Below are 26,650 nucleotides of genomic sequence, written 5' to 3' on the forward strand. Positions count from 1 at the left end.
TAAATCTCTGGTGAAATATTAAGTGGCACTAGGCAGGTCACAGGACCAAGCACATGAACGTCAGGGAGTTCTCGTCCCGTAAAGATTCCAAATATTTAAAATGTTATTAAATTTTATTTTGAAGTGGCCAGATATATGAATAGATCTCTCTTTCTCCTGTACCCCAAATTGCTAAAGATCATTACCTAGATGATAGGTGATGATCCAGTAGCTTAAGTCTAATCAGCATGTGACTGTTCTTAAGTCTCATGTTTTTCCAGCAGAAAGCACTTATTTTAACAAAATTTATTTTCTTTCCATTCTTTAAATCGAAGATGACTGATGACTTTGTATTTCCATTCAGGATTGATTCATGTTGCTTCTTAAGCATGTGTTCCTCACCTGAATTGTGTTTTATTCTGGTGCGACTGCAGATATTGCTTGGAAACTTGCAGCAATACCAGTGGATTTTGGGTTACTTTACATGTCTGTGAAAACGTGAGCAAGTACATAAAATGCTTCTTAAATCCTCTGCATTTCACGCCTGTGCATAGAGAAAGAAACAGAAGTATGACCTAGGGTTTTTCACATAAGATTTTTCTTGGGTTTGGCTTAGGAGATTTTTGCTGGTCCCCTGTGCATGGATGAAATTCATCTAGTGTAGGCAGAGAAAGTGCAGGCATGGCTGAACAAGGCACGGAGTGGTCATCTTCTGCCCTTCAGGCAGTGTTCCCCAGCCTGAGCTGTAGGATGATGTGCTATTGCTTTCCAAATGTGTCATTTTAGGACTGATGCCGCTCTCCTTCATACCAGTCTGAAGTGATTCTATTGGCTATGGTGGAATTATTCCAGATTTCACACCTTTTTAACTGAGAGCATAAATTGACCTGTATGTGTTGCATTTCCTCTATTTGGTAATTATTTCAAGTACACTCAGATTCGCTAAATTTCCACAGGCAGGCACATTTGCAGCATGGTGTTAATAAACAAAAAGATCCTGTGATGCACAGTTTCAGGACTGCACGAGGCAACTGCTCAGAGTTTGGCAGCCGTCCTCTGCGGGTGCCCATCCTCCTGGAAGTGCTGGGAGCTCTCCTCGACACACAGCAGACTCTGCAGCACAGGGCAGGGCAGTGACTCAGCAAGGCAGATTGCTGGGCTCCTCTCAGCTGCCTTTGGCTCCCACCGAAGCAGGATCCAGTTCAAGGTTGCTGTGGTGACTGTTTTTAAAGCCCTGCCTGGAATTCATTTTAGCTACCAAGAGACTGTCTGTCACTCTATGGCTACCACCTCCCACAAGAGCTTCATTCTGCTGCTAGACTGGAGCTTTTAGAGAAGTGTTCCCTGCAGACAATAGAGGCCAGTGGTCTGCTGTTTATACCCAATAAAATCCTTTTGCTTTCAGAAGTACTTCATGGACGAGTGTTTTGGCCCTAGGATGTTGTTTGGCACAGGTTTTGCTGGACACCGGTAAGGTCGGAGTTGTGTAGTCTAGCAGAGAGCAAGTTGCAAATTAAATCCAACTTTGGCTAACTCTGCTTTTCTCTAAATAACTACAGCATGTTTTGTTGAGTTTTTTTTAAAGCAGAATAATAGTGGAGCAAAAAGGAATGCATGCCTGAGCTATTTTCCTTTCTTTTCCCTTTCCATCAATCTTGTTTGTTGCTAATACATGGAAGAATTAATAACTGGTACGTTAGATAAATCCTGGTAAAACATTGCCCTAATGTGCTTGTAGCAGCAGTAGCATAATGAGAAAGCTAATCCTGAAAGTTAGGCCAGCCCAGGGCTAGGCAGACTAATTCTTCCAATCCCCGAAGATATTCAGAATTTTCATTCCTGACTGAGCTGCCTGTATCCTGTTTTCTTCCTCCTTTTGCATTAATCTGTATTTATGTTTTCTCCTCCCCTTTTCCTCATCTTTGCCCCCAAGTGTTCCTCAGCTTTATATATTGAGTTTCTCTTGGCACGCCAGAAATCTGCTGATGAATACCACTTGTTTGAAAGTTGCATGCGAGATTTTTCTCTGCAAGTGTTTTCTATGAAATCCAAGTGAGCAAGTATTATGTAGAACTAAGCCGTGGCTTCGAGCCTAACTTTTCGTTGTGTGCATATGATATTTGCAGTATACATCAGAAATACACTTAGAGAACAACAGCAAAAGTTGTCTGTGCATTTGGAGCGTTGCTTGCTGGTTTGGATGTATCCAGGGGAAAAATATTTGAAGGATAGATTTAAAAAATAGGAAACAGCTTTCTGTAAAGATGAAAGCTATTAATCTTTGAAACAAATGATCAAAAGAAGTTAGGGGATCTCCACCATCCAAGCTTTGAATTCAGTAATGGATGCTTGGCTGGAGAAGAAGCACTAATGGGTGGCATTTGGCCTTTGTTCCAGAGCAGATGATTGAAGAATTTTGCCTTCAGTGTCTTCCCCCATAACTCTTAGGATTTTCCCTCGCCAGACCAGCTCTGACTGTTGTAGCTCACCCGTTGTGACTTGCTGTGTTAGTGCTGGAGATGTCCTCTCCTGGCCTGCCCCATATTCCCACCCTTTTAAAGTCTTTGTCATTGGAAACCCCTCAGTGTTGTGGTTGTGTGAAGGTTTCTTTTGCAACTGACCCTAAATGTCTCAGAGCAGCCTAAGTTCCTTCCAGGGAAGGGAGATCCCAGAGCTGTGGTAACCCTTTAAGTGTGTTTATATGTCCTGTTTAACTGTTACATATTTCAGAAATAGAAAAATCTAGGAGCATCTTCCAGAGATTTGGTGTCTTCATTCCCGAGTTCAAGTTGATGTATGTTAGCTGGAGACAAAAGACTTAATTTCTGAAATTGCTGGGTCTTGGTTGGTGTTGGTTTTTTTCCCCTCCCCTGACATGCTTAATCTTTTGTAAACCCCCTTTTGTGGTTTTGTTCAAGCAATTAATGTAGAAATGAAGGTTTCTTAAATGAGAATATGCAAGGAAGATTTGAAGTAACACACTGATTATATAATTAATTCTCAGTTGTAAATTCATTCTGATGGAGTTAATTCTTTCCCAGAGGCTGAAGACTAGTTTTGGTCCACCCACAGTGCTGTAATCAGCTAAGAAATAAAGAAAAAAAAGGCCTTAAAGGAATGGAAGTTTCATGACTGGTTTTAGGGAAATAATGCCAGAAACAGGCAGGATATTTCATTTTCAATTCATGCAATAGCTTCTAAGCTGTGATCTCGAACTATCCAAAATCCAGTTTTCAAGCAGTATAGTATGTTGAGTCCAAAAGAAATCAGAAAGGAATGTTACCTGAAGAGGATGGAGAAAAATTGTCTGGGTGGGACCTTGCACAGATGGGGAACTGTGTTTAGTAGAAGATGTATTTTGGATTCTTTTTTTACATTTTTCATGAACACAATAGTGTTCAAATATAGCTTTCTCTGTGACAGTTGCCCATTTACTAATAAAGAGGGTCCAGTGACTGTCATCCTGATGGACTCTTACTGCTTCTGACAGTGTTTTGTGACGTGCTGGCTTCACAAAGCATAAACAACACTCCAAAACCTAAATAATTTGGAAAATCCTGTTTGCTGTACTTCATTTGTCTGCTTCTCTGTTGCTTAACCAGTGACCTAATAATCCTGTCCATGTATTTAGACTGCAGGTTTCCAGAACAAAGCAACAATAACAAAGAAATGATGTTGACAAATTCCCAGGATTTTCAAATGAAAATGCACACCACGCATGCTGCAGGGACAGTTGCAGCCTATTTTTCTCTCGAATAACTGATTTTATATACAAGGCTTTCTAATCCCCGTTTGTCTCTGCCTTTACATTGGTTGGCCATATTTTGTATCAGAAATTGAAAGCACTGCTGTCCAGGGGTGATTTTAGCGTGCAGCCAGGTGAGCATGGGCATGCAGTTCTCATAGCATAGGGACTGGTAGTTTCTGGTTTATTTTCTGGCTCTGCTTCGTGGCTGCAGCAGGAGTTGTGTTGTGTTGTGTTGGTTAAACTGTGTTATCACCACATCTCTGAGCTCCATCGAGGATGTGTAAATGAAGTCAGCATGATGCAGATAGAGCTGGCAGATGATCTGCCTTGCAGCTCTGGGCAGCAAGAGTAGGCTTGCCCTGCAATATCACTTTATTTAAGTGGTTTCTTTACCCCTCTGCCTGAATTTGGACAGAATGAAATTCCCACTGTCTGGTTTTCCATGAGCTGCTCCCCAGCTTCTGCTTCCAAGTTTGGTGAAATAAAAGCCATCTATGGACTGATGCACCATTCCAGTGAGGAAATAGTTAAATATAATTTCAATGTGTCATTTACATTTGAGCCTAACGAGATTATAACTGGAGCTGTGTGAAAATGACTTTTTGGTGCTATTTTCACATAAACTGACTATTTATTTATTTATTTTGTTCTGGGGTTATTTCACACCCCAAGGGTTTCATTTTTGTTGGTTGTTTTATTAATGTAAAAATACTCATTTTCACACCCAAATGTGTGATTATTTAAAATGCTGCTTCTATTCATTGTGCACTGACTTGCAACCTAAAGGCAAATATTCAAATGTCTGGAGCTTGATAACTCCATGGTGGTTTTGGCTGGCTTTTTAAACTCAAAAATTACTGGGAAGAGAAATGGACAGTAAGTAATTCAACGTGGTATAAGGGCTGCATTCCCGTGCCTGCCTCTCAGCATCCAAGGGTGGGTCACAGGTTATTCCAGCACGCTCTCTAGAGTGGTGCCCTGTCTCAGGTGCACACAAACTCTGTCCCAGCATGGTAGTGCCAAAATTCTGGAGCAAGAGCCCTCACCTCTGTGGCCCTGTGTGACTTTAAACAGCCTCTGACCCTGTCCTGCATGGAGGAATAATGTGGATGACAACACAGAGGCGGAATTGCAGCAGCGTTGCTGCAAATGTCTCTGGCCCTTGCTCATTCCCACCCTCCCTCTCCTCTACCTTGACTGGTGTGGACCATGGAGAACAGGAATACAAAATACTCTTTGCCATCATCTCCCCTCTCTGGGAGCAGATTGGTTAAAACACAGCTTAAAATGTTTTGTAGGGTCGGGTTTTTTGGGTTGGTTTTTTTTTTTTTTTTTTTTTGGTAAATTGGAGTGATTTTTAAGTGTCTAAATGTGATGTGAAATCAGTGTCCAGGGCTCTGCATTTTGTAATAAGTGAATGTTTTGCTGATTTCTTGCTAGAATATCTGCAACCACACCAATTTGCATGCCTGTATGTGTGTTAGATTGCTGGCAAAGAAATGCTGAATGCAGATAATTGTATACTGGTTTTCAAGCCTGATTTAAGTAATTTTGATTTTTAATTCATTCTGTACTTCCTTTTTATTTCTGCACATGTGTAGTAATGTCCTGTAATGTTGTTGCCTAAAATAAGCAGTAAGAAATGAAGTTGAGATGGCCGATGTAAAGGGAAAATGACATTTTTTTCCTTTGATTCTTTTTTTTTCCAGTAAAAGAATAAGTCTCTGTATACAGAATGTTCAAAAAATATTGCATTCACAGTCTTGCTGCTAATTTATATACACAAAACATCATGGCTGTGGGGAGCCTACAAAGCTCAGGAAAGTGATATTTAGAAGTTCTGCACAAGAATATTTTTGTTCTTGAGGAGCACTGAGCGGCCAGCACTCCACACCAGAGGTGCTCAGCACCTCTTGTGCTTTGGCATCCAACTGTGTGAAATCCTGGTTGAGATCCTGCAGTCAAGTTGTGTTAGAAGGAGAAGAAACCTCTGTGCATGTGTTGAGGAAAAGGAAGAAAATACAGGGATCTATACAGATAATGTTAGTTCTGTGGGATAAACCCAGAGTGTTTGTTCTCTCCTTCCTTCAGTGAAATACTTGAGTTCATGGATGGATCAGCAGTGCTGGAAATCTTACTTTCACCACATATCTGTGAACACTCTAGCAAATTATTAAAAGTTTTGGTTTTCTGGTTTCTTTTGATTAGGAATCTGAGAAAAAGGGGCTAATTGAGAGAATCCATATGGTCCAAGAGATCATCATAGCTGTTCAAAGCATCCTGGAAGAAATAGCATCATTTGGAGAGAGGATTAAAAAGTAAGTAATACATTTTTCTTGCTTAGCCATGATTTGCAGTGAAGCAGAACCAGGAGGATCAAGGTGGAGTAAATGTCTTGCTCCAAAAATGATGCAACATGCAGCAGGATAGCCTGGCCAGTCCCACCACTGCTTGTTCACTTACAGTCTTTTATTCCAAAAAAACCTTTGCAAAGCACAGAGAAGAGGAGAAGCCATGAGCTTTATTGATGTAGCTTTCATGTTTGCCTAAACTTCTGGTCTTGCTTGTTTGTGATGGAGTGGGGAGTCATGGATGCCACAAATACTGCTTGAAGATGTGGGCACAAAAGCGTCAGGCATTTATTTTCAGTCCCATTACAGAAAGTAGGTCCTGATGGTCAGTGTTGCCTTTCCCACGCCCTCCCCATCCTGACCTGGCTGCAGGGGTTACCAGTCACTTGTGCCAACACATTGATCTTCTTCTGTCTTTACCATTTTGAGCTGTCTGCTTCCTGCTGGTGCCACGAGGAAGCCCAAAGGGGGTTTTCAGGGTCTCATTGCAAGGGGGGAGGCACTGAGGGTATTCCTGACCTTACAAAGGAGGGAGGTGAAGAGCCTAAAAAAAAAAATCCCACACACAAACACACACAAACCTTTTATAACTCAGTCTTTATTGGAGCTTAATTGATCCATATTGTCTTCTGTTTTGAACACAAAGTGATGGTTTGTGACCAAGCCTCACTTTAATGAGGAGCTGGGTTCAAGCTAAAAATACAGCAACCGCATGTGCTGTGGTGCCACGCCGGACACCCCAGCTGGGGTGGAAGTGGCCCAAAGATGTATTCCAGTCTATGAACAGGGCACTGTTCTGCCCAGCTGCATGGCAGGAAGACTCAAAGCACTTAAACACTATTAATTCTTGTATTCATTTTGTTAACAATGATCTTAAAGAACACATTGGGTATTAATGTGGACGCCCGATGTAATTTCAGAAGAATTCTGTTATAGCTCGGCAGTGATGTGCCATTAAAAAATTGCTATCAAAGTTTTTTTTGTAAGTGACAGACTGAATTGTGCTACAGTTTCCGTCTGTCACTCCAGTTACACAATCATGGGGAGTTTTCATAGTTTAACTCAATTGAGCTGTTTTGCTATTTTTTTTTTTTACTTTAGCTTAAGCTACATTGATTGATAATGATGGGTCCTCTCCCACCTATTTTTACTTAATATTTAGTATGTCTATTGAAGCTTAAATGTAATTCTTGAAGCGTCCTATTAATTTTATCTGTCAAGGGAAGTTTGTCTTATTTTATAGCCTGATAAGTGGTCCAGATTTGTTCTCTCTTTTTTCTACTCCCCGTGATATGATGAAGTCAGCAGGCAGATTGTATGAAACAGAGATTCCCAGATCCATAAATCCACCTGTGGTCTAACTGGCATCCTTGCAGTCCAAGTATCTCAACATCTGGTGCAGGCCATAGGGTTATATCTTAAAAAGGCACAAGGGGACAAAGGAATTTCAAAGATGTGTTAGCAGTAGATCCTCACCTTAAGTCCATCACTGACTTGCAGATGAGAGGTCTGAGTGAAATAAAATCCTGTTTTTCACTATAATGTGGCCAAAGCCTGAAATGCTGTAGTAACTGAGTTTTTCAAGACTGCTCCTCTTGGGAAAAATCTGATGAGGATTATTGGAATGCAGAAGCTTGGGCTACTGCTGGCTTACTACAGTTTATCCAAGTCAGCCTCCTTTATCCAGTAGAGTAAGGAATTGTTGAAAATGTAAAAAGAAATAGGAGAAATTGTATATATATGTAGACAGATTTATATAGAATATTATGGCCCTAATGTCATACAGAGGAATTACTCGAACTGCTCTTTCACAGTTTAGCACCACAGTTAATCCAGTGCCAGTTACTTGTCAGGGTTGACTCTGGCTACCTGCCACGCCTGAGCCGTGCCCTGGCACTCATCTCGAGTCACCTCCAGTGTGGCCCAGCGGAGCCAGCTCCAATGGCTCGGCCCCGGCACGCCTCGTCTCCAGATCAGATAATCTGCTCATGAATAATGGAGAGCTGACTGGCGAGCAGAGATGTGTAACAAGTGCAACACATAGAAGAAGAAACAAAAACAACTCACACGCCTAACAAGTTCACTGAGCTCCCCAGGGTTCCTCTTCTCTTTCCTTGTCATGATATCTGCCTCTCAGATATCTCCCTTAATCTGTTATAACATCCAGATGTAGGAATCTGCTTATCCACCTTCCAAAGGGTCTGCAATTTACAGCATACATGACTGCACCAAGCACTGCAAAGAGGTCATTAAATTATTATTGGGTAGCAGAGCACAAACAGTGTCCAAAACCAGAAATGTTGAGAACGATTGTGTTTTTTCCTTCCAGCACATTCAACTGGACGGTGCCTTTCCTCTCTGTCCTGGCCTGCTTGGTCCTGGCAGCAGCAACAGTTATATTGTATTTTATACCACTGAGGTACATTGTTTTAATCTGGGGTAAGTACTCCACTGTGTCTCATTTGTATGAGATAAATACAATATATGTCTACAGAATGAAATCAAACAAGCTTTAAATGACCTGTTACACAGACAAACAAGTGCTGTTGCTTCGAGGTGAATAAAGATGTTATGAACTTCTTAAAATTACCATTTCTCCCCCCTGGGTTATCCGATAATTTGCTTTTTTTAGGGTTCTTTATGGATTTCCAACAGCACCACAAGAAGAGCATTAGCCTAGATAAGCTACTTTCAGTGTTATTATTCTTCTGCAGGAAAGTAATTAGCTTCCTGGTGCTGGAGCCCTCCAGCTGGGAAATGGTAGGAAGTGGACAAGATGTGTTTGCAGAGCTGGACCACGTAGATTTGGACCCTGGGAGCCTTTTGGGTCTGAGTATTCTGGCAGTCAGGACAGGCTGTGCCCAGTGGGACACACTGAGCATCTCCTTTTGCCATGGGTCAGAAAGTATTTGTATGAAGATACATCATGAACTAAAAGAGGAGCTTTTAAAAATTAAAACTTTCCTGGTGGTGTTATGAAGAAATGTGAGATCATCTTTCACAGAAGGAAATGGCATTCAAGGGCATAGGACAAAGGGGAATGGCTTTAAACAGAAAGAGGGCAGGTTTAGATTAGATGAGGAAGAAATCCTTCACTGTGAGGGTGGTGAGGCTCTGGCACAGGTTGCCCAGAGAAGCTGTGGGTGCCCCAGCCCTGGAAGTGTTCAAGGCCAGGTTGGGTGGGGCTTGGAACAACATGGTCTGGTGGAAGGTGTCCCTGCCTGTGGTGGGGGGGTTGGATTGAAATGGTCTTTAAGATTCTTTCCATCTGAAACCATTCTATGATTCCAGCTGCTGAAGACTTTCTACATCTCCAGATAGCCTCCTGTCTTATTTAGGGTGCTAACTTTTGCCTCAACCTTGAGGTAGAACACAGTGCAGGTGAATCCTCACTGACCTGCAGAAGCTCAGCCCCGATGTGCCTCTGGGTTGTAGGGACCCCCTGTCACCCCTGGGGCTGAGCCATCAGCTGCTGTCTTGGCTCTCCTGGATGTAGAAAAGGGAGGGAATGAGAAGGTGGCATTAAAAAAAGCCATTCTTGGGCAACAGCAACAAAGAAATAAAGGATTAAATCAAACAAAAGAAAGGGCAAAAGGAAAGGGGGGAAATTGCTGGGAGTAAAAAGTTCAGTAACAAAATATTGTTGTTCTTGTATGGAAGACATGGTGAGTACATGAAAGCTATACATCCGTTCAACATCATCCAGAGTGACAGGGCCTTCAAATATGATACATGTTAAACAACTACCCTGTGGCAAGGCCTCAAAAGACCTTATGGTATTTTCTGTTTTTAAAAAATCAGGTACACAGAAAATTGTGTTGTCATTTTGCTACAAGTATATGGCTTAAAAGCTGAATCTCAGATGTGAAGCAGGTACATTTCAGGGAGAGGAGAAGGCTGGAGCAGCCATCACATTTGAAATCACTTTCAGGGAAACCACGATGAGATCTTGGACAGGGGCATGATGGAATTGAATGCTGTATTATGAACCTCAGAGGCAATCAACATTTGAATTTTTTGCTGTTCTTTAAAATGGATTAGCTGATTATCTTCACCTAGAAGACCTTATGCAAGGCAAGAGAAGACCTTATGAACTCCACAGTAAAATGAACATTATGCTCCCATGGATCTTCTGTCCAGACTAGGGACCACCTCTGCCAACTGAAACATACCTAAGTCCATGGAGGTGGACTGCTATTGCTGCAGTTAATAAGCCAAATTATTCACACAAGAATCAAACTGAAGTAAACCTTGTGATAAGGTTTTACAATGTCCCATAGCATGATAATATGGCTAGTTTGGCAAATGTGGCTCTGCAAAAAGGGGATAAGCCATGATGGATGGGGAAGGGAAACTTCCATTTTCTGAAGAAATGGAAGGAAAAAAAAGCCATTTTCCCACCCAGTTTTTTTCAGGGTCTTCCAGTTGCCTGGGCAAGAGGAGAGGGGATGTTTTGGTCATGTAGGGTAGCAGATTTAACAGAACGCTTGATTTTAAATGTGTGTATTCTCCCAAGAGTATCCCCCAGAATGAATTCATGCTGCAGTCTCTTTTCACCACTTTGTTGGCAACACATGATCCTGAAAGTAGAGAAATATTTTATCAATAATGTCCCCTACTTCCTCCAGGAGGAACTTGTGAGTGATTCCATGTGACAGGGAACATGTGTGTGACTTTAAGTCTGAGGCAAGGTTTTCACACTAATTTTTACTTCTGAATTCCCCTTCCCTTTTTCACCTTGCCTGAAAAAAATCAGAGGGAGGGAGCAGAAAAGGGTTGTATTATTTTGTTTGCCTTTATTTATTTTTTTTAATTTTTTTTTTTTTTTATCCTAGGCATAAATAAATTTACTAAGAGGCTTAGAAATCCCTATGCCATCGACAATAATGAGCTACTAGATTTCCTCTCCAGGGTACCATCTGATGTTCAAAAGGTAAGTAATGAATGGCCACAGCCAACAGAGGCAAGGAGTGACACTGAGAGCGGCTGGGTGCTCCGTTTGGGAATACAATGCCAAAGACTTTTGAATAACGGAGATAAGGAATCGGGGGAAAATCCACAAAGGGAGGGGGAGAGAGTGTTAGAAGAGAGGGGAGCCAAAATCCTTTGTCAGAAGGATAAAATGATTGCAGAAAAATTATCCTGAAAAGACCTACTTAAAAATGATCTGGAAAATCACTCAGCGTGGTTACTGAGCTATGGTTTTCGTCACCTTTCTGCTCCGTTATTTGTACAGAGGGAGGAGAAAAATAGTCTCTTTGATAGAGATAACCATCCAAAAGAATTTACTGAATTCTTCTTTTTCTTAAGATAGGGGGAGGAATGGGGGGAATTATTTCTGTGACATTGTGCTTGAGCTCCAGGCCTCCTTTGGACAATGCCCCGCTCATCTTTTTCTTTAAAGAAAACCTGAAATGTGTATAAAATACTCCAGAGTTGATCAGGTCAATCTTCTGCCATTATGGAATTATAAGTTTTAATCTAACCAAAATCTATCCTCCCTCAGTTTCAGTCAAGTCTTGTCTCTTCTCCCATTTCTTTGAAACAACAATACTGTCTTCAGCAATCTCGCCTATCTTCCTGGAAATTATTTGAACAATAAGTCCTTTAGAATGTCAAGATCTGTTTATTTCTCTTGGAGGAGGGAAAATAGTCTTGCTGGGTAATGAAGCCACACAATATAAAGGATTCTTTCTTTTGTTTTAACTAACTGGAATCTGTGTCCCCAGGCCCTGATCCTGATGCCCTGGATCCCTCTGACATTGTACCTTTCTCTGTGAATCCTGGCACTTTTCTTGTGAGGTGCTGCTCGCTGGGAATAAGGGAATCACAATCTCACCTATAGTGACTTTATGCTGTTGGAGACAGAAACTGAACTGCTCACATGCACTGTTGAGGCATCTGGTAGAAACAGGGTTGGAAAAAGCTTCTGGTGGCATTTATCTCAAGAGGCCACCAGACTGATTGGTGGCAGCACTAATAACTGGAAAGAAATCTCACCATAGACTAGTGGGAAGAAAAATGCTAAGCCGGAACAATCATAGGGCCATTAAGCTTCAGTGTATTTTTATTTGTTGTCTTTGCTCTTGTAGAGGCCACTGAATTTGCAGTGATGGTTTGCATATGCCCTTTAAGTGTTTATGTTTAAAGATAAGTTGGTTTTCTATTTATGCTTTATTTAACATTTGCACTTACAACATTTCCTTGAGTGGTTTCTGTCATACTGGGACCCTTTGAGCTCTCCAAAGTAAATGATCACCATTTTCTATGGGAGGAATGATAAAAGTTCCTTGGATGGGACAAACCCTGGAGTTTTCCACTAGTTCTGAAAACAGTGACAGCCACACACTTCAGGGACAAATCATCTATGGAAGCTCCAAAGCCCCTCTGTCTGCTTTGTTTTACGTGCTGTCAGTGCATCAGCATTTGACTGCAGTGCTGCAATGAGTTAGAAATTACTCCTGTCTGTACAGTACCCATTTACAACCACATGTGTTGGACAGAAGACAGGAGGAGTGAAAAAGATGGCGTGTTCAGCCAAATTTTCCCCATGATTTCAGTGGGAATACTTTTGTCTAGCACAACAGACAATTTGGAGATTACACCATCCTTGACAGTTTACCACGTGTTTTAACCATTATATTGTATATGATTTTTTTTTTTTTTTGAAAGGTGGAGGTAGCTTTGTCCAGGTTCTGTTTGGGAGAATACTTTCCTTTTTTGAAATGATTAAGTATTTCAGCATCCGAAGGTCTGTGTATGGTTTTGACAACTGTCATCTTACTGTCTATTGGGAACCACTTGAATTGAGACTCCTGAGAGAAGTTTATTAAACTTATAGGTTAATGCCAGAAAGATAAGAAAAACAACTCCCAAACCAAAACAAACCCAAAAGATCTAGCCTACATTGCTGAAATCAGGTAGAACCCCATGTATCTCATTAGAAAAATCTGCTTTTAATATTTTTGTTTCAAGAAATGATGCATGACTTCTCAAATCCTTCCTGCAATTAATCCCCCATGTTCCTGTGTTTAGAAAATGATTCATTACTCTTGAACCTTCCTTAGTTTCCCTTGGTTTGTCCTGGGGGAGCCATTAACACACGCTGTAGTGAGCTAGAGTTACCTAAGTGCAAACGTCATGTCTGTTTGTTTTTACAGGTGCAGCACGCTGAATTGAAACCATACAGCAGCTCCAGCCCCATCAGGAAGAAGCGGAGCGCGCTATAGGATGCAGCGGGATTTCGGAATGCAGCATCTCCCTCCCCGCACATGCGTGCACACACAGCACCCCTCTCCTCCTCCTTGCTTCAGAACAACACTAGGATCACTGCCACAGACTTTCTCTTTCTTGGAAGATGTGGGTTTTGATAAACACCTATCTCGGGTTTCTTTTCTGGGTTGTCTCTTTGGCATGGAGTCCCAAAAAAAGAGCAAGGTGAAACATGAATTAGTTTGCGGGGTGGGGAGGAGAATGGGAGAGGATGGTGCAACTGCACCTTTTCTTTTTCTTTTTTTTTTTCCTGTTGATTGTAGAGACAAGGCTGGATGTGGCAGCACTCCCTGTGTTATGTAGGAAGAGATAATTCTGCTTAGTGTAGCAGATCAGCTGAGCTGATGTGAGGAGATGCTCTGAACCAGTTTTTAACATATCCAACAGATTTACATTAAGATATGAAAGCTATTCTTTTCTGAGTTAAATCACTGTGCCTAGAAAGGTTTAAGCTCTGAATTAACGAGTCTTTGATACCCATCTTCTGTTCAAGCAGTGTACATTTAAAAAAGTTTTTTATCATAATTAGCAGAAAGAGCTAGGAGCTCCAACAGTATCTCAATATTTCATCCAGCACTTGCGGGTTTTCCTTTTTCCTTTTTTCCCCTTTCTTTTCTTCTTCTTCTTTTTTTTTTTTTTTAAAGCCCAGCCTGTGGTTAACTCTTTGTATACTGGAATCATTGGAGATCCATTGCTGGCAATGGATGCATGAAAACCTTATGCCATGAAAGGATTAAGAGAAAAGGCTAACTCAGTGACCTGAAAAGACTCTGTTGGCTTGCCTTTTATAATTCCATCTCATCAGATATTTTCAGCATAGCTGTTGTTTTCCTGTCTAAATCCAGAGGGGTCAACACTACAGAGAGAAAAAAAACACTTTATAGCCTTAAAGAAACAAGTGCTTGTGCAGAAAGAGAGCACGTGCCCAATGATGTGGTTGTGCAATAGTGTGCAGGCTTTGGTCCACCACTGATGTCTTCTTGCAGTGTTTCCTGGTGGTTCACAAGGAGAAGACCCGAAAGTGAAGTCAAGTGGAAACTGAGAAATGAAAAGACAGAAGAAAGGACCCCATTTTGTGTTCTGAGGAGAATGTGATTTCTTGCTTGCTTACCAATCTTTTAGCAATTGTACATTTCCTTTATATATTTCAGAAAACCAGCGTCATTCCCCAGTTGTTTGACTGGGGAAACTAAAACACAGAATCATGTGTAAAACCTGCTTAATTTTGGTGATACCGCAGCCCTCAGTCCTTTAGGTGCTGTGGGACATTTTGGGAGTGACTTGTCACCACAAGTCATTGGTAGCACGAGAGCTGGAGCTGTTGCTTTTGATTCCCAGGCAGGGATTACCACCAGCATTCCCTGGGGGTAGTTGACAGTACAAAGAAATAAAGAAACCTGAGAGATAAGATTCTTTTGGCCAAAAAAAAAAGGCTTTGAAAGTCATCTAATAGAAGGTAAAATGGTTAAAACCTTGCTTATGGGTTGGTGATCCAGATGGAGTTGTGTGTGGTTCCATAGCACAATCTTGTGGGCCTGTTGCAGGAATTTGAAGAAGGAAAACTAACAGCAGCCTATCTTCCACTGGGTTTTTAGCCAGATTCAGTAATTTTTCATAAGTTTATTTTTCGAAGTCCCACTGTGCCTTTGAATAAGGACAGGCACATTTTCATATACTTGATTGGCTAAAGAATGTATTTTGCTCATGCAAAGCTGTGTGTAGCTGCAAATGGAAGGATTGAGGAAATATTATCCTGGTTTAAAAAGCCACAAAAATGCCTCTTTGTTTGCACGTGTGCTTGTGTACCCATACATATACAGAGTTGTGTATAAAGAGTACATGTATAATGTATTTATAGGCGAGTGTGTGTGGGAAAATGGGTGAATATATAGATTTTAAAACCTTGAAAATGTTTATGAAAAATGCCAAAGATTCTAAAGCTTATCATCTTGCGTCTGTTCTTCTTCATTTTGTATCTTTCCCGGCATGTCTCTCTGGCTGAGCCAGATCTCTGCATGATTTGATTTACTTCAACTTAATGAAGCTGGTTGGAAAGAGCCTTGTAGAAATTACAAAATCTCCAGTAAATCTCCTTCTTGTACATACAATGGATGTCCACGGAACCCTTTTGTTAAACCAGTTTCTCAATCTTCTCTGTAAACAATGCCTCATTGTCTCGCTTAAAACTATCATCTGGTTTATCATACTGTAATCTTGTCATTTTGTGAGGACCAAAGTCAGGCATATTTAAGCAGGCGTGTGGGATCTGATCATTGATTTGAATGAAAACATTCAACTGCAGGAAAAACTCTTTATTTATTCAGAAATTCAGATTGATACTTTAGCAGTTTGGGGGGGTTTTTTTCTGTAGATTTTTCCACGTGGAACTGATTTCTGTTCAGGAGACAGGGTGATGTCTTTTTGTTCTTTTTTTTTTTGGTGTAGATATGCTGGGTTTCAGAATAATTTGTATTAATTGTTAGGCTGGAGACATACCAAATGAAAGGGTTTGGGTGGTCCAGTACCTATATATTGTTGTGGTGAGCTCTTTGTTTTGATAAATACTGTTTGAAATGCAATAAACATTTGAGGTTAAGCTGATGCCTTTAATTTATCTGGATTAGGAGATATGTTTCCCATTCTTTGCAAAATACTGTGCTATAATATTTAGTAATATTATTGGTAATATATAGGTAAGCAAGTACATGCCTTGGCAGTGCAGTGTAACAATTAACACTGGAGTTTGCTTGGAGTAAGGAGTGTAAGTGCATCTTCTGCTGCAGCAGAAAATGAGGTAAAGCCTTGCCCCACCTGCCTGCAACTCTTTAGTGGGATTTTCTAGACTCTAGTTAAAGGAAAAGGGGGTTATGTGCACTTACTGCAGGGCCCACTTAACAAGCTCTATATTCAGATTTCTCTTGTGATTCTTAAAGCAAGAATATCTCTCTGTGTGTCCATTTCCCTGTGCAAATTACCAGTCTTTGCATTTTTAATCTATTCAATGTATAGCATAGAAATAAAAAACTTGCATTTTTACTTCAAGGTAGTCGTTTCAGGGCATCTGCAGTCTGAAATTTCTAAGACCTGAAGCCATTCAGAAGTTTCAGTCTAACTTCAGGTGTTTTGGATTGCAGAATCGTGGAGATATGGAAATGTGAGGCATGTCCACTAACTGTACAGTGTGTGAATAACTGCGTTTGACATATATGTGCAAATGCAATATTTACTCACATTTGCCTAAACACAAGGTGCTGCTGAAGGTTTGATTTTTTTGGACTATTCATGAATAGGACTGAAGACTTGGCTTCCCTATGGATCATTGTTAGTAAAAGTCAATCACTGAAACACACTTTGTGGGAAGCAAGCAAACAACTGAGTGAAGCACAGCTGGAAATGCCACACACCTTTCCTTTTTCTCTGCTTGAAAATCTCCGGTTTTAACCTTCAGCTGCAGCTCTGCTTCCCCCTCAGTCGCCTCCTGAGCCACCCACAAAGCAGAGGAGAGCCCAGGCTTTGTCCTGCTGCTCAGGGATCCCACTGGAGAGCCCTGCCCAGCAGACCAGTGCCTGGCACCTCTCTGCATGGGGAAGGGAAACTGCTTGTCCTCTAGAAATTAAACTGGCTGCTGCTAATTCCCTGCCTGGGGTAAGAGTACAACACTCCATGTACTGGGCTGTCCCACTAGAAAACAGAGGCTTGCCGTTTAATTTCCTGCGCTCTATATGGGGCTATGTTTTATTTTTAATTTGGAGGGCCTGATTCTGCAGGCGTTACCACAAGTGGAACTGGAGTTATTTTCCTATCAGAACAGTAGGTTCACACCAGGAAGGAATTTGGCTTCTCTGGTACCTTAATTAAAAAATTGACTAAATACATTCTAACCGAACCTTAACTTTTAGATTTTCCATCCTTTAACTAAGCTGATAGACTGTTTTGGAAATGTTAGCTTTGGCTTTAGAGACTATGGCATGTGTTAGTAGTGAATCCTGTTCTGATTTCATATTGTGTGTTGTTCTATCTGTAAAACTCCATGTGTGAGGGCCCTGGTGCATCTACCCCTGCAAATCACACAGGTCTGAGAAGAGTATCTGCTCCTCTGCATCCTAAAAATTACCAACTCAGAAGGAAGCTGAGACACTCCAAATGATTGTTAGTTTGTTGCAGATGGAGTGTTTTAATCATTCTCAAATTTGGGTATATTAAGCCAGGTGAAATATGATTTTGGGACAAAGTATCTGCCTGAGAGTTTATCGGTGCCGAAGACCCTCAACAGTAATTGTATAATTCAAGGAAAATGTGAGCAAAGGATATATTTATGTTTAATGTATATATTTGCAAGCATTTAGGAATAGTGTTGGAGTGAAAAAGAAGCCTTGTGAAATTACAAGATTTCATCTACTTTCCTCTGTGATGCTTTGACTGAAAACAATGCAGCATTTCAAGACAATTTAGAGGGTCATTCTGTTTTGCATAAAAGTTGTGTTCATCTGACATAAATCATGAAAGTGAGCACGGGGAAGCAGGAGGTGGCATCCAGGTCTCAGTGTTTGCAACAGCAGCAGCACCTGGGCAGGCACGAGTTCAAATTCTCAGTGTGGCTTTAACCTGAGGGCTGGTGATTCTTGTTAAATTTTACGTGAATGAACGTTGCCAATCGGTTCCTGCGTGTTGGATTGAGCACCTGCAAATTCCCTCTTGGCTGAACAAGATGGTGTGCCTCTTACAGGGGAGGAAAGTAAGAGCTGGAAGACTTGCTGGCATGAAATTCGTGCTGTGCAACAACCTAGTGCAACCATCCTTCTAAACTCTTGAGGAATTCCTTGTAGAAGAAAGGTAGGACAGGCTCATGGACTGGGCACATACATCTGGTTCTGGTCTTACAGGGCCAGCTATGGTCAGGTTTAGATGGTCAATAGACTTTGCCTTTCACTCTTTAATTATTGTCTGCTAGAATGGCTCAGACAGCACAGTTAAAGAGTGGCTTTCAGTCCAAGAAGGAAGCATAAGGCCCTGGCCTTCATTGGTTTGGGTGGTAGATGGATGGGTATGGGTAGGGAAGCTGTGCTAGGGAATGCTTCCCCAGGGAACCTAGTGACTGCCTAGCTGGGGATCTCCCCTCTACGCTGCATTTGTTGTGATCAGACTTCTAGCAGATGAAAGAATAGTTTTTTTGCTCTTGATGTCTGCATTTTGGTAAGTTACTTTTATGGTGGGATAAAACATTAAATGTTGAACTGTCATCTACCAACTGAAGATGATAAAACCTAAGGACTTCAGCCTGCCACTTCCAAGTGCATGATGAGCCTCAATTCTCCTTCAGTCCTAAAGGATCCAAATGCCTTCAGGACAGGGCAAAGTCTGCTCACCAGTAAATGGTACAGTGCCTTCAAAGATGCTGGTGGATAGTTCAATTTCACACTCTGTACTGGTAAGTGAATATAAGGGGGAGTGTCTTAGTGACACTACTCTTTATTCCTACCCTGGGTATTTGTTTTTAATGAGATCACATGAAAAGAAACAAAACAAATTATTTCTATTTCTTGAGCAAACTTGCTGCTACTTCTGTCCTAGTTACTGTGTGTGGAACATGGGATTTGACTGGTCTTTGATCTCTCACTGTCACATAGGGCAACTGTTTTTATGGGCCTGAATCTGCACAGCAAAACCACGTATTTTTCACTTGCTCAGTACTGCCACCTCCTAAAGTAAAGAAAATCTCTCATCCTCATTTTCAAGAGAAGATGCACAGTGGAAAGAGCATATGTTCCTACAGACAAAAAAAGCCTGTTAGATTCAGTGACTTGTGTGCTAAATTTTGCTTTGATCATGGCTGTCTGCTTTCTCCCTCCATCTTCTGTCTGCCTGTGGCCGGCTCATTCCAGAGTGAGTATGTGAAACCACACAGCAGCTACAACCTTAGAAGAAGGGGTGGGAGGGGGGTGAAGTCTCCCTCCAGCTCTGGCAATAGACGACTTTACTGAAAGTCAATGCCATTCCCTTGCATTTATCACTGCCACTCTTGCTCTGCATATTTTTGGTATTCGCCATGCATTGTTAGCGGTGATTGTCATGTAATTAAATCACTGCTCATCACAAGAGCCTATTTTTATGCTGAGATAAGCATCAGAAGTCTGCTGCAGCGTCCCCCAGATCAATAAAGATGTTCCCTGTAGGATTACAAATAGTCTGGGGTTGTACAGGGCACTAGAATTAATTAGGAATGATTTCTCTTTTTCTTTTTTCTTTCAATACATTTTTAATTGTTTATCCATTTTCGATGGGCTTGTTTTTAACTCTACCATGATGGCCCAGACGCCTCTGTTCAGACCTTTTGAGCGGGATATGATACCAATTTGGGCAATACCATTTGATGTAAGTAGTCACAATTATCATCATATTTCCACAGCCATGTGTGACTGTTACTTCAAAATATGTTTTTGAATGAGGCATTTGCATCTCAGGCTTTGCACTTGAGATTACAGTTAAATGGGTTTATCAAATGATTGAACTTTGAGATCCAAACACAATGAGTAACCTTCAGGTGCTACCCTGAAGATTTTGGTATTTTGATCAGAAGGCCAGAGGGCAAGTGGAGAAACTCGAGCCATTTCCTGAGGAAGCATTTGCCCGTGGTCACAGAGTATGTGGCGGAAAAAGCCCCCTGGATTATTTTGATTTAGGCTTTCCTAGTCTCAGCTGTCCACTTTCCTTTGCATTGTTTTTACATTTTGTTCTGCTTGTGCAGCACACTGGTTGTACCACCCTCCCTGGGCCGTGATCCCCAGGAGCTGTGGGCTATGTGAGACGGTGTGTGGTGAGACAGAAGAGTCTGGAGTGTTTCTATAAACAGAGTGGGAATGGCCATGAATGGATGAGGCACAGGGAAAGTGAAAGTCTTCTTTTCCACTGCCCTTCAGCCAAACAGCTGAGTGCCTTTTCCTTCTGATCCAGCATCATCAAAAATGGAAACAACTTCTTCAGCTGTGCTGGTGAGAGGGTGTTTGCCCTCTCTAAAGCACAGGGAGAAAGTAAATTCCTTTTAGGGAAGAGAAGCTGTGTCAGGATTCCTGTAGGGAACTATAACCACTTCTCTACCTGAAAAAGCAATGAACAGTTGATGTTTTGCACTTTCATTGCTGTACTCAAGTGGTGTTCTTCATGAGCTGCACCTGAAATCATATGCCTGTGGAGCTCAAAGGTTTTGGATCAGTCTTCAAAACTCTATGAAAGGGATAAGTAGTGGCCAAATTTGCTGCTGATAAACTAGGTGCCCCTAATGCTGAGAAGATGGTGATGCCCTGAAAGAGGATTCCTCACAGCAACACAGTGTTCCGTGGAAATTATTCTCCTACTGCTGTTAGGATTAGGAGATGACATGCCCAGATCCACTACAGGAGAGATGAAATGCTTTAATTTAGACCCATTAAAACCCAAGTTATGTGAGTTTACTGCATCACAAACCAGCAGAAGGTGCCTGTGCCCAGAGCATGATGTGATGCAGCTCCTGTCAGGCAGCCAAAACCCATCTGCCCAGTGTTGGCATGGGCCAGCACAGAAGATCTGGCAGTTTCTGAACATCTCTGGGTTAAAAGCTTGCTGAGAACACTCTGAATGAGCCTCTTTTCATATGATCAGTCAGGAGAGATCTCCTGCACAGATCACAATCTGTAGTAGTGGCTTGTTCTGTCCTCCACTGCAGCACTGAACATTAATAGTAGGGCACCATCATTCTGCTTGTGCCAGCTGAGCCTGGATGATTTCAGTACTTGCTCCTGGCTTACCCCATGCAATAGAAAATTCAGTCTCACCTCTTTTCCACTTGCCAGCCCTCTGCTTCCCCAGAGGAAAGGAGTTCTGGGGGATTTTTTTTTGTCTACTGAAGCTCTGCAGAGCTGCTGCTCACCAGAGGCAGTGCCCAGGGGTGCAAGGCATGAATGTGCTCAGAAAGTGAGGGGTCTGCTGAGTGGGATTTTGGCAACTTTTCTATTGCACATGCAGAGCGCTAGGCTTCTTTGCAGGGAATCTCTTTCCAAAATTATTTTGTGTTTTCTCACATGTTCAGTCATTTCCATCATCACAGTGTGACTTGGATTAAGGTAGTTCAGAACAGGACACTCCTATAAAAGCCTCAAAAATTTTTATGAGAAATAATTCTTCCAGATTCTAAGGTGAGTTTGTCCATTTTTTTTAAGTATTATTATTAGAGTTCAGGTGTATTAGATAATTTTAACATTGTCATACATTTTGGTTGACTGCAGATTTTTGGGGAATGGTTGGCATCCGTGCTACACCAAAATGCTTGATGTTGTGGAAAACTGGATTACTTAACTAGAGGGGAAAGTATACTGAGATTTCCAGTGGGTAGTTGCCTGAAATCCTGTGAGCACCATCCCAGTCCTGCTGAAGTCAATGCAACTCTGCCATTGATCTGAAATTAGCCCCGGACAGCCTTGCTGGGTGGTGACCTCTGTGGCAGTTGCACGGTCACCTCATGGATAATTTGCAAATTGCCCATGAACCATGTGTGCAAACGTGTCTGGCATGGTGCTAATTTACTGGCAAGGTCTGGGAACACGGATCCAACACTCTGCTCCAGGGGAGCCTCAGCCATGCCCAGCAGCGAGTGTAGAGGTTTGATTTCTATGCAGCATGTCAGGGATATCTGATGGATGGGGTCAGCCTCTCTTTCACATGTGTTTAGAGATCTCCAGCCAGGCCAGAATTTGTCAGATGACCACAGTGGGGAAGGCATCAAAAATATTTCCGTAAATATAACCCCTCCACACCCCCTGAAATTTATCTAGTTTGTGCATGGATGTTACAAACCCTTGTTCAGGGCTACAGGACTTTATCTGTGGCTGTGTTCCGGCCGGGTTTATTTTGGGGTGGTCAGAAAGGAAATCCTAGTGGAGAGGCGGGTGGAGCATTTTTGTTGAACTGATGTGAAAAAGAAAAATACCTGGCTATTTGAAAGGGTTTGAACTCTTAGCATAAGGCTCTGGGAGATGGATGAACGGTCAGAGGGAGGTGACGGGAGGGTCAGAGGTCCTGTGGCATAACTCATCACTGTGAGAAATCCCTATCTCCCAGTGAAAGTCTAAGGACTGGCTGGCAGCAGCGTGACCTGTGGCAGCCAATTCATCAGAAGGATTTCCCGTCTGAATATGCGATGTGTGCACAATTATTTTACCTATCTTCACAAACAGGGTCCGTGTCCCTGCACACTTAAATAAATCTTGGCACTGTCCTTTCCAGGAGGCATTTTGGGTTCAGCCTGGTTGCCTGCATCCTGCATAGTTCTGTTCAGCAGAGTCCTTGCAAACAGCCCGTCTCCTCTTCCCTTTCCGCTTCCCCTTCCTCCTCCTCCCATCCCACTGCAATCACTGCTGCCCAGACCCATCCTTCACTTGCATAAAACTGATTTCTGTTTATGGAGCAGCTGGCAGCAGCAAGGCTTGAGCACTGAGCGATGACTAAGAAACAAGCCCACTTTTCCCTTAGCTGTCAGGAGCTTTTAGAAATAACACCCTCCTCTGAGGAAGTCAGAATAGCAACAGGAAAATAAGTAAAACCTATTATAAAACAGTTGTCCAAGAACTTAGGCACGGCGCGGGGTAGAGATCAATATGCTGTGAAGGTTAAATCTATTTTCACACTGTGTTCTATTTCACAGTTTAATGGTGTTTTAATGTGTCTGTCACTGAGCCCCCTTCATGTTATGCAGGTAGAGCCTTTACAAAGGAGAAATAGCATTGGCTTTACAAGCTTCACAGTAACATCTTATTTACCAGCTGAGATCTGACACTTTCCTCTCTGGAGGTATGCCAGGGCTAGACTATTTTATTTTATTTTATTTTATTTTATTTTATTTATTTTTATTTTTATTTTTATTAGTATTTTATTTAGTCCTTTTTTTACTTTTTAGAAGACATGATGTGGTGTAGCATTTGCAATAATTTTAGAGGGCTTTTGGGGAATGCCTGTAGGGTTGGGAGCAGCAGGAACATGTATGTGCCTGTGTAGAAGGGACAGAAATATCTACTGCTGTTTATACAAGCTAAATACATGGAGGATATGCAGAATTCCCAGGCTTGAGTTTGCATCCAATTCACAGTAGTATGTTTGAGTGCTTTAGCTTGAACTCAGCTGATGCTGGGATGTTGGATCAGGTTTGGGAGGAGCATGGAGGACAAAGTAAAGGTTCTGAGAGAGGATGGAGGAGAAGGAGGGCTGATTTCAGCCTGTGCCATTGGAGAGGATGGAAGGAGAGAGAGAGGGAGCAAAGGCAAAGATGGAAGCATGGTATAAAATCCAGGCTATATGCAGTGCTAAAGCACACAGACCTGTCTTCTGTGTTTGGGGTGAAGAAATTGATATTTCTAAGGCTTAACTCACACTCTTTGTTTAGAAGAGGAGGAAGGAAAAAACACTCTTCTGCTTTAATTATCGCTCTTGAGCTTCAGCTAGGGAAAGGAGAGGTTGGGATAGCCTAGTCCAAGGACACTGCTGGTTCTGTGCTTCTGCTGGGGAACAGGGCAGGCAGATGCTCAGGTGTGCTGACCTGCTCCATGGGGATGCTTTGACAAACCTCCCCCTGCCTGCGGCTGAGCCAGCAGCTGGACACAGCCTCTGGCCATTTACACCCCCCTGCAATGAGGCAGGGCTGCACACACCTGTATTTGCTCCCACTGACAGGGCTGGGAAAGCCACAATTCAGCAGCTCCTCTGGTTTTGCCACGAGTGAATCGGAGTGCTTGTGTTTTCCAGAGGGACTTGCTCCGGACTCCTCACATTGTGACTGATGTGTGGGAGGACAGCCTGCTTGTGCCAGTGGCTTCTCCTGTGTGATCTCTCTCCCATCTTTTCCCTCAGCAGCTCCTTCACATCTCTGGGAGAGCAGTCTCCTTCGCCTCTCTGTTGCCTTCCCACCTCTATCATCTTTTGCTCCCTCAGTTGCTCTTTACCGTCCTCTTCCTTTGTCTCACAGCCAAATGACTTAACTCTGCACAGCCTCCTGGGAGGGGTAGGCTGTGAGAGGGGAATGCAGCAGAGAAGGAGATATAATATTAAATCTTCTTAGGAGCAACTTGTTAAAAACCTCGCACTTCCCCTCAACTGGTTGCTTTGCCAGAGTAAAAGCCTTTGCTCTGTCCAGGTCTACCGAGGGCTGGTGCTTGTCAGAGCATGAGCTTTCAGACTTGCAGAGCATTGACTTGGCTTAACCTGTGTATCCCACCACAGCAGAAATGTCTGCAGTGTGTGTTTTGGCTTTGGTGTGCTGCCTGCTCTGAGTTCATCTCTTCCCCCCTTCCGTTTTCCATTGTTGGAACAACAATCTTCAGCTGGATGCAGAGCTCAGCTATCCCTGTATTGTGGGGCCAAAACAAACTCTCTGCTAGTGTGTTTTCCATCCTCCACGAGTTAAAATACCAGTGCTGAGAGCAGCTGCCCTCCCGGGTGGGGAGCCTGTTGTCCGAAAATCCAGTGACTGACTTCATGGGGCAAAACTTTGTCTCAAGCTATGCTGCTGAGAAATGAATTTGTATCCTTTGGAGCTGAGAGTGACTCACCTTTGGAGGGCTCCAGCGGTTCCCTCCCCAGCTGCCACAGCCACCAAAGTGCAGCCTGGTGAACTAAAACATCACCAACATTCTGGGTTGCAACTTGCAGAGCTGAGCACTTGCTTTATCTGTGCTTTCCAAATGGATGGAAACCTCTGAGAAGGTCAGGGCTGGGGACAGAAAACTTCAGGGAGAGTCCCAAAGGGCTGCCAGAAATAGATTCAATCCATTTTTCTGCTCCAGTTTTTCAAGTCCAAGGTAGTTAGGGATGGTTGTCACCCAATATCCCTTGCTCAAATTCCCTGACACATTCACATCTGGCCTTGTGTGAAATGGTGAGAAAAAAATATTTTCTGCTTGGTAGCAGAACCTGTTGTTTGAATATTTTTGTCTTTGGGTTTTGGTTTGTTTTGCTTTTTTTTCATTGTCCTTTACTGTTTAGGGACTATTTCACCTGCTTCAACCACTAGAGCAAGTCCACAAATACCTGAATTACAAGCTTGAATGTACACTCTGAAAATTTGTCCAAGAGAGGTCACCTTTCTGAAAATAGAACTGGATACCTGTTATGGTTCTAATATTTAGGGACTGAATTTATGCAAGTATGCCACCTTAATCACAGAGTTTTAGATTAAACTGGAAAGTTGAGAAAGCTGCCTGATCAAATGGCTTTGAAGTTTAATGATCATTTTTAGAAGCAAAACTTTGATGCCTTGGGCAATCCATGGCCAGGTGCCTCATATCAGGTGCTGGGTTTTTGGAAAAGTGATAAAAGCCACACTGAAGCAGAAGTGCTTCATTATTGTAAACTCAGTTTCTTTCCTGCTTTATAGAGGAGACTTGAGGAAAATAAAAGTTTGGTTTTTTTGTCTTGTTCAAAACAAACTTTTACTGAGGTGATTAATGAAATAATCTGGTTTGTTTGAAACCTCAGATTTTCTGTGAGTTTCCTTGTGAAATATTGAAATGCTGAAATCACAGATTAGAAGTAAAGAAAAGGTTAGAGACAGGAAGATATCCAAAATCATGCGAATTTTAAAGACATTTTTAACACACGGGGATATGATAGTTTAGTGTTGGCTAATTCTTATTTATAGAAGCTAATAGATGATTTTCTATTGTGAGAGAATTAATCTTTCTGGTAGCTGAGAGAAGAGTTTTGCATCTCCTGCTGTGAGAAATTCAACATTCCATTGGAATTAGAGGGTTTCCCCATAGGTGGGTGTTTGCCTGCCTTAGTTGTGTTCTTGATGCTTGCTGGAGATCATTTGCAGGGTCATGTTGGGAGCAGAGGATGGTGGCAGAGGGAGACTTCAGAGAGCTGAGCAGCTCCTGGAAAAGAAATGGGTCTGGTTGCTCCCAGATAGAGGGACAAGAGAATTACCGAGCATCAGCCAGGACAGAGGCTGTGGTCCTGTCCAGAGAGAGAGAACTGCTCAGGTTTGCTGGCACGGTCCATGGAAATTAATAATTTTTAGATATAATTTAGGCTTTTCTTCTACATATTCTGTTGATTGGTTTTTTTGTCTTGTTCAAAACAAACTGTGAGGTAAAGAAGTTCTTCAGGAGTTCATAGCCACTGCATTGCATTTCATGTAATTTCCATTGGACTCTGACTTGTGGAGATTTTTGGCTTCTTGAATACATTTTTGAAGTCATGTTTCTGACACTGATGTTAACTTGTGGCTGCTCATATTTTCCAAGTGTCTAAAATTTCCTTACTTCACATGAAATTCTCT

At 42.1% G+C, this 26,650-nt stretch overlaps 1 protein-coding gene across 5 annotated transcripts in view; it reads left to right on the forward strand.

Moving 5' to 3' along the window:
• Window positions 1-15,946, forward strand: part of MCTP2 (multiple C2 and transmembrane domain containing 2) — a 128,399-nt gene extending 112,453 nt beyond the window's left edge. For all 5 annotated transcript variants that reach the window (XM_032122924.1, XM_032122927.1, XM_032122925.1 and 2 more), the window contains 4 exons: window positions 5,936-6,045; window positions 8,408-8,517; window positions 10,914-11,011; window positions 13,239-15,946. In XM_032122924.1, the coding sequence (XP_031978815.1) occupies window positions 5,936-6,045; window positions 8,408-8,517; window positions 10,914-11,011; window positions 13,239-13,307 (387 nt within the window). In that variant the 3' untranslated portion in view covers window positions 13,308-15,946. The remainder of the gene's footprint in view (window positions 1-5,935; window positions 6,046-8,407; window positions 8,518-10,913; window positions 11,012-13,238) is intronic.
• The last annotated feature ends 10,704 nt before the right edge of the window (window positions 15,947-26,650 follow it).

This window comes from Corvus moneduloides, chromosome 13 (assembly GCF_009650955.1).
Source record: "Corvus moneduloides isolate bCorMon1 chromosome 13, bCorMon1.pri, whole genome shotgun sequence".
NCBI lineage: Eukaryota > Metazoa > Chordata > Aves > Passeriformes > Corvidae > Corvus > Corvus moneduloides.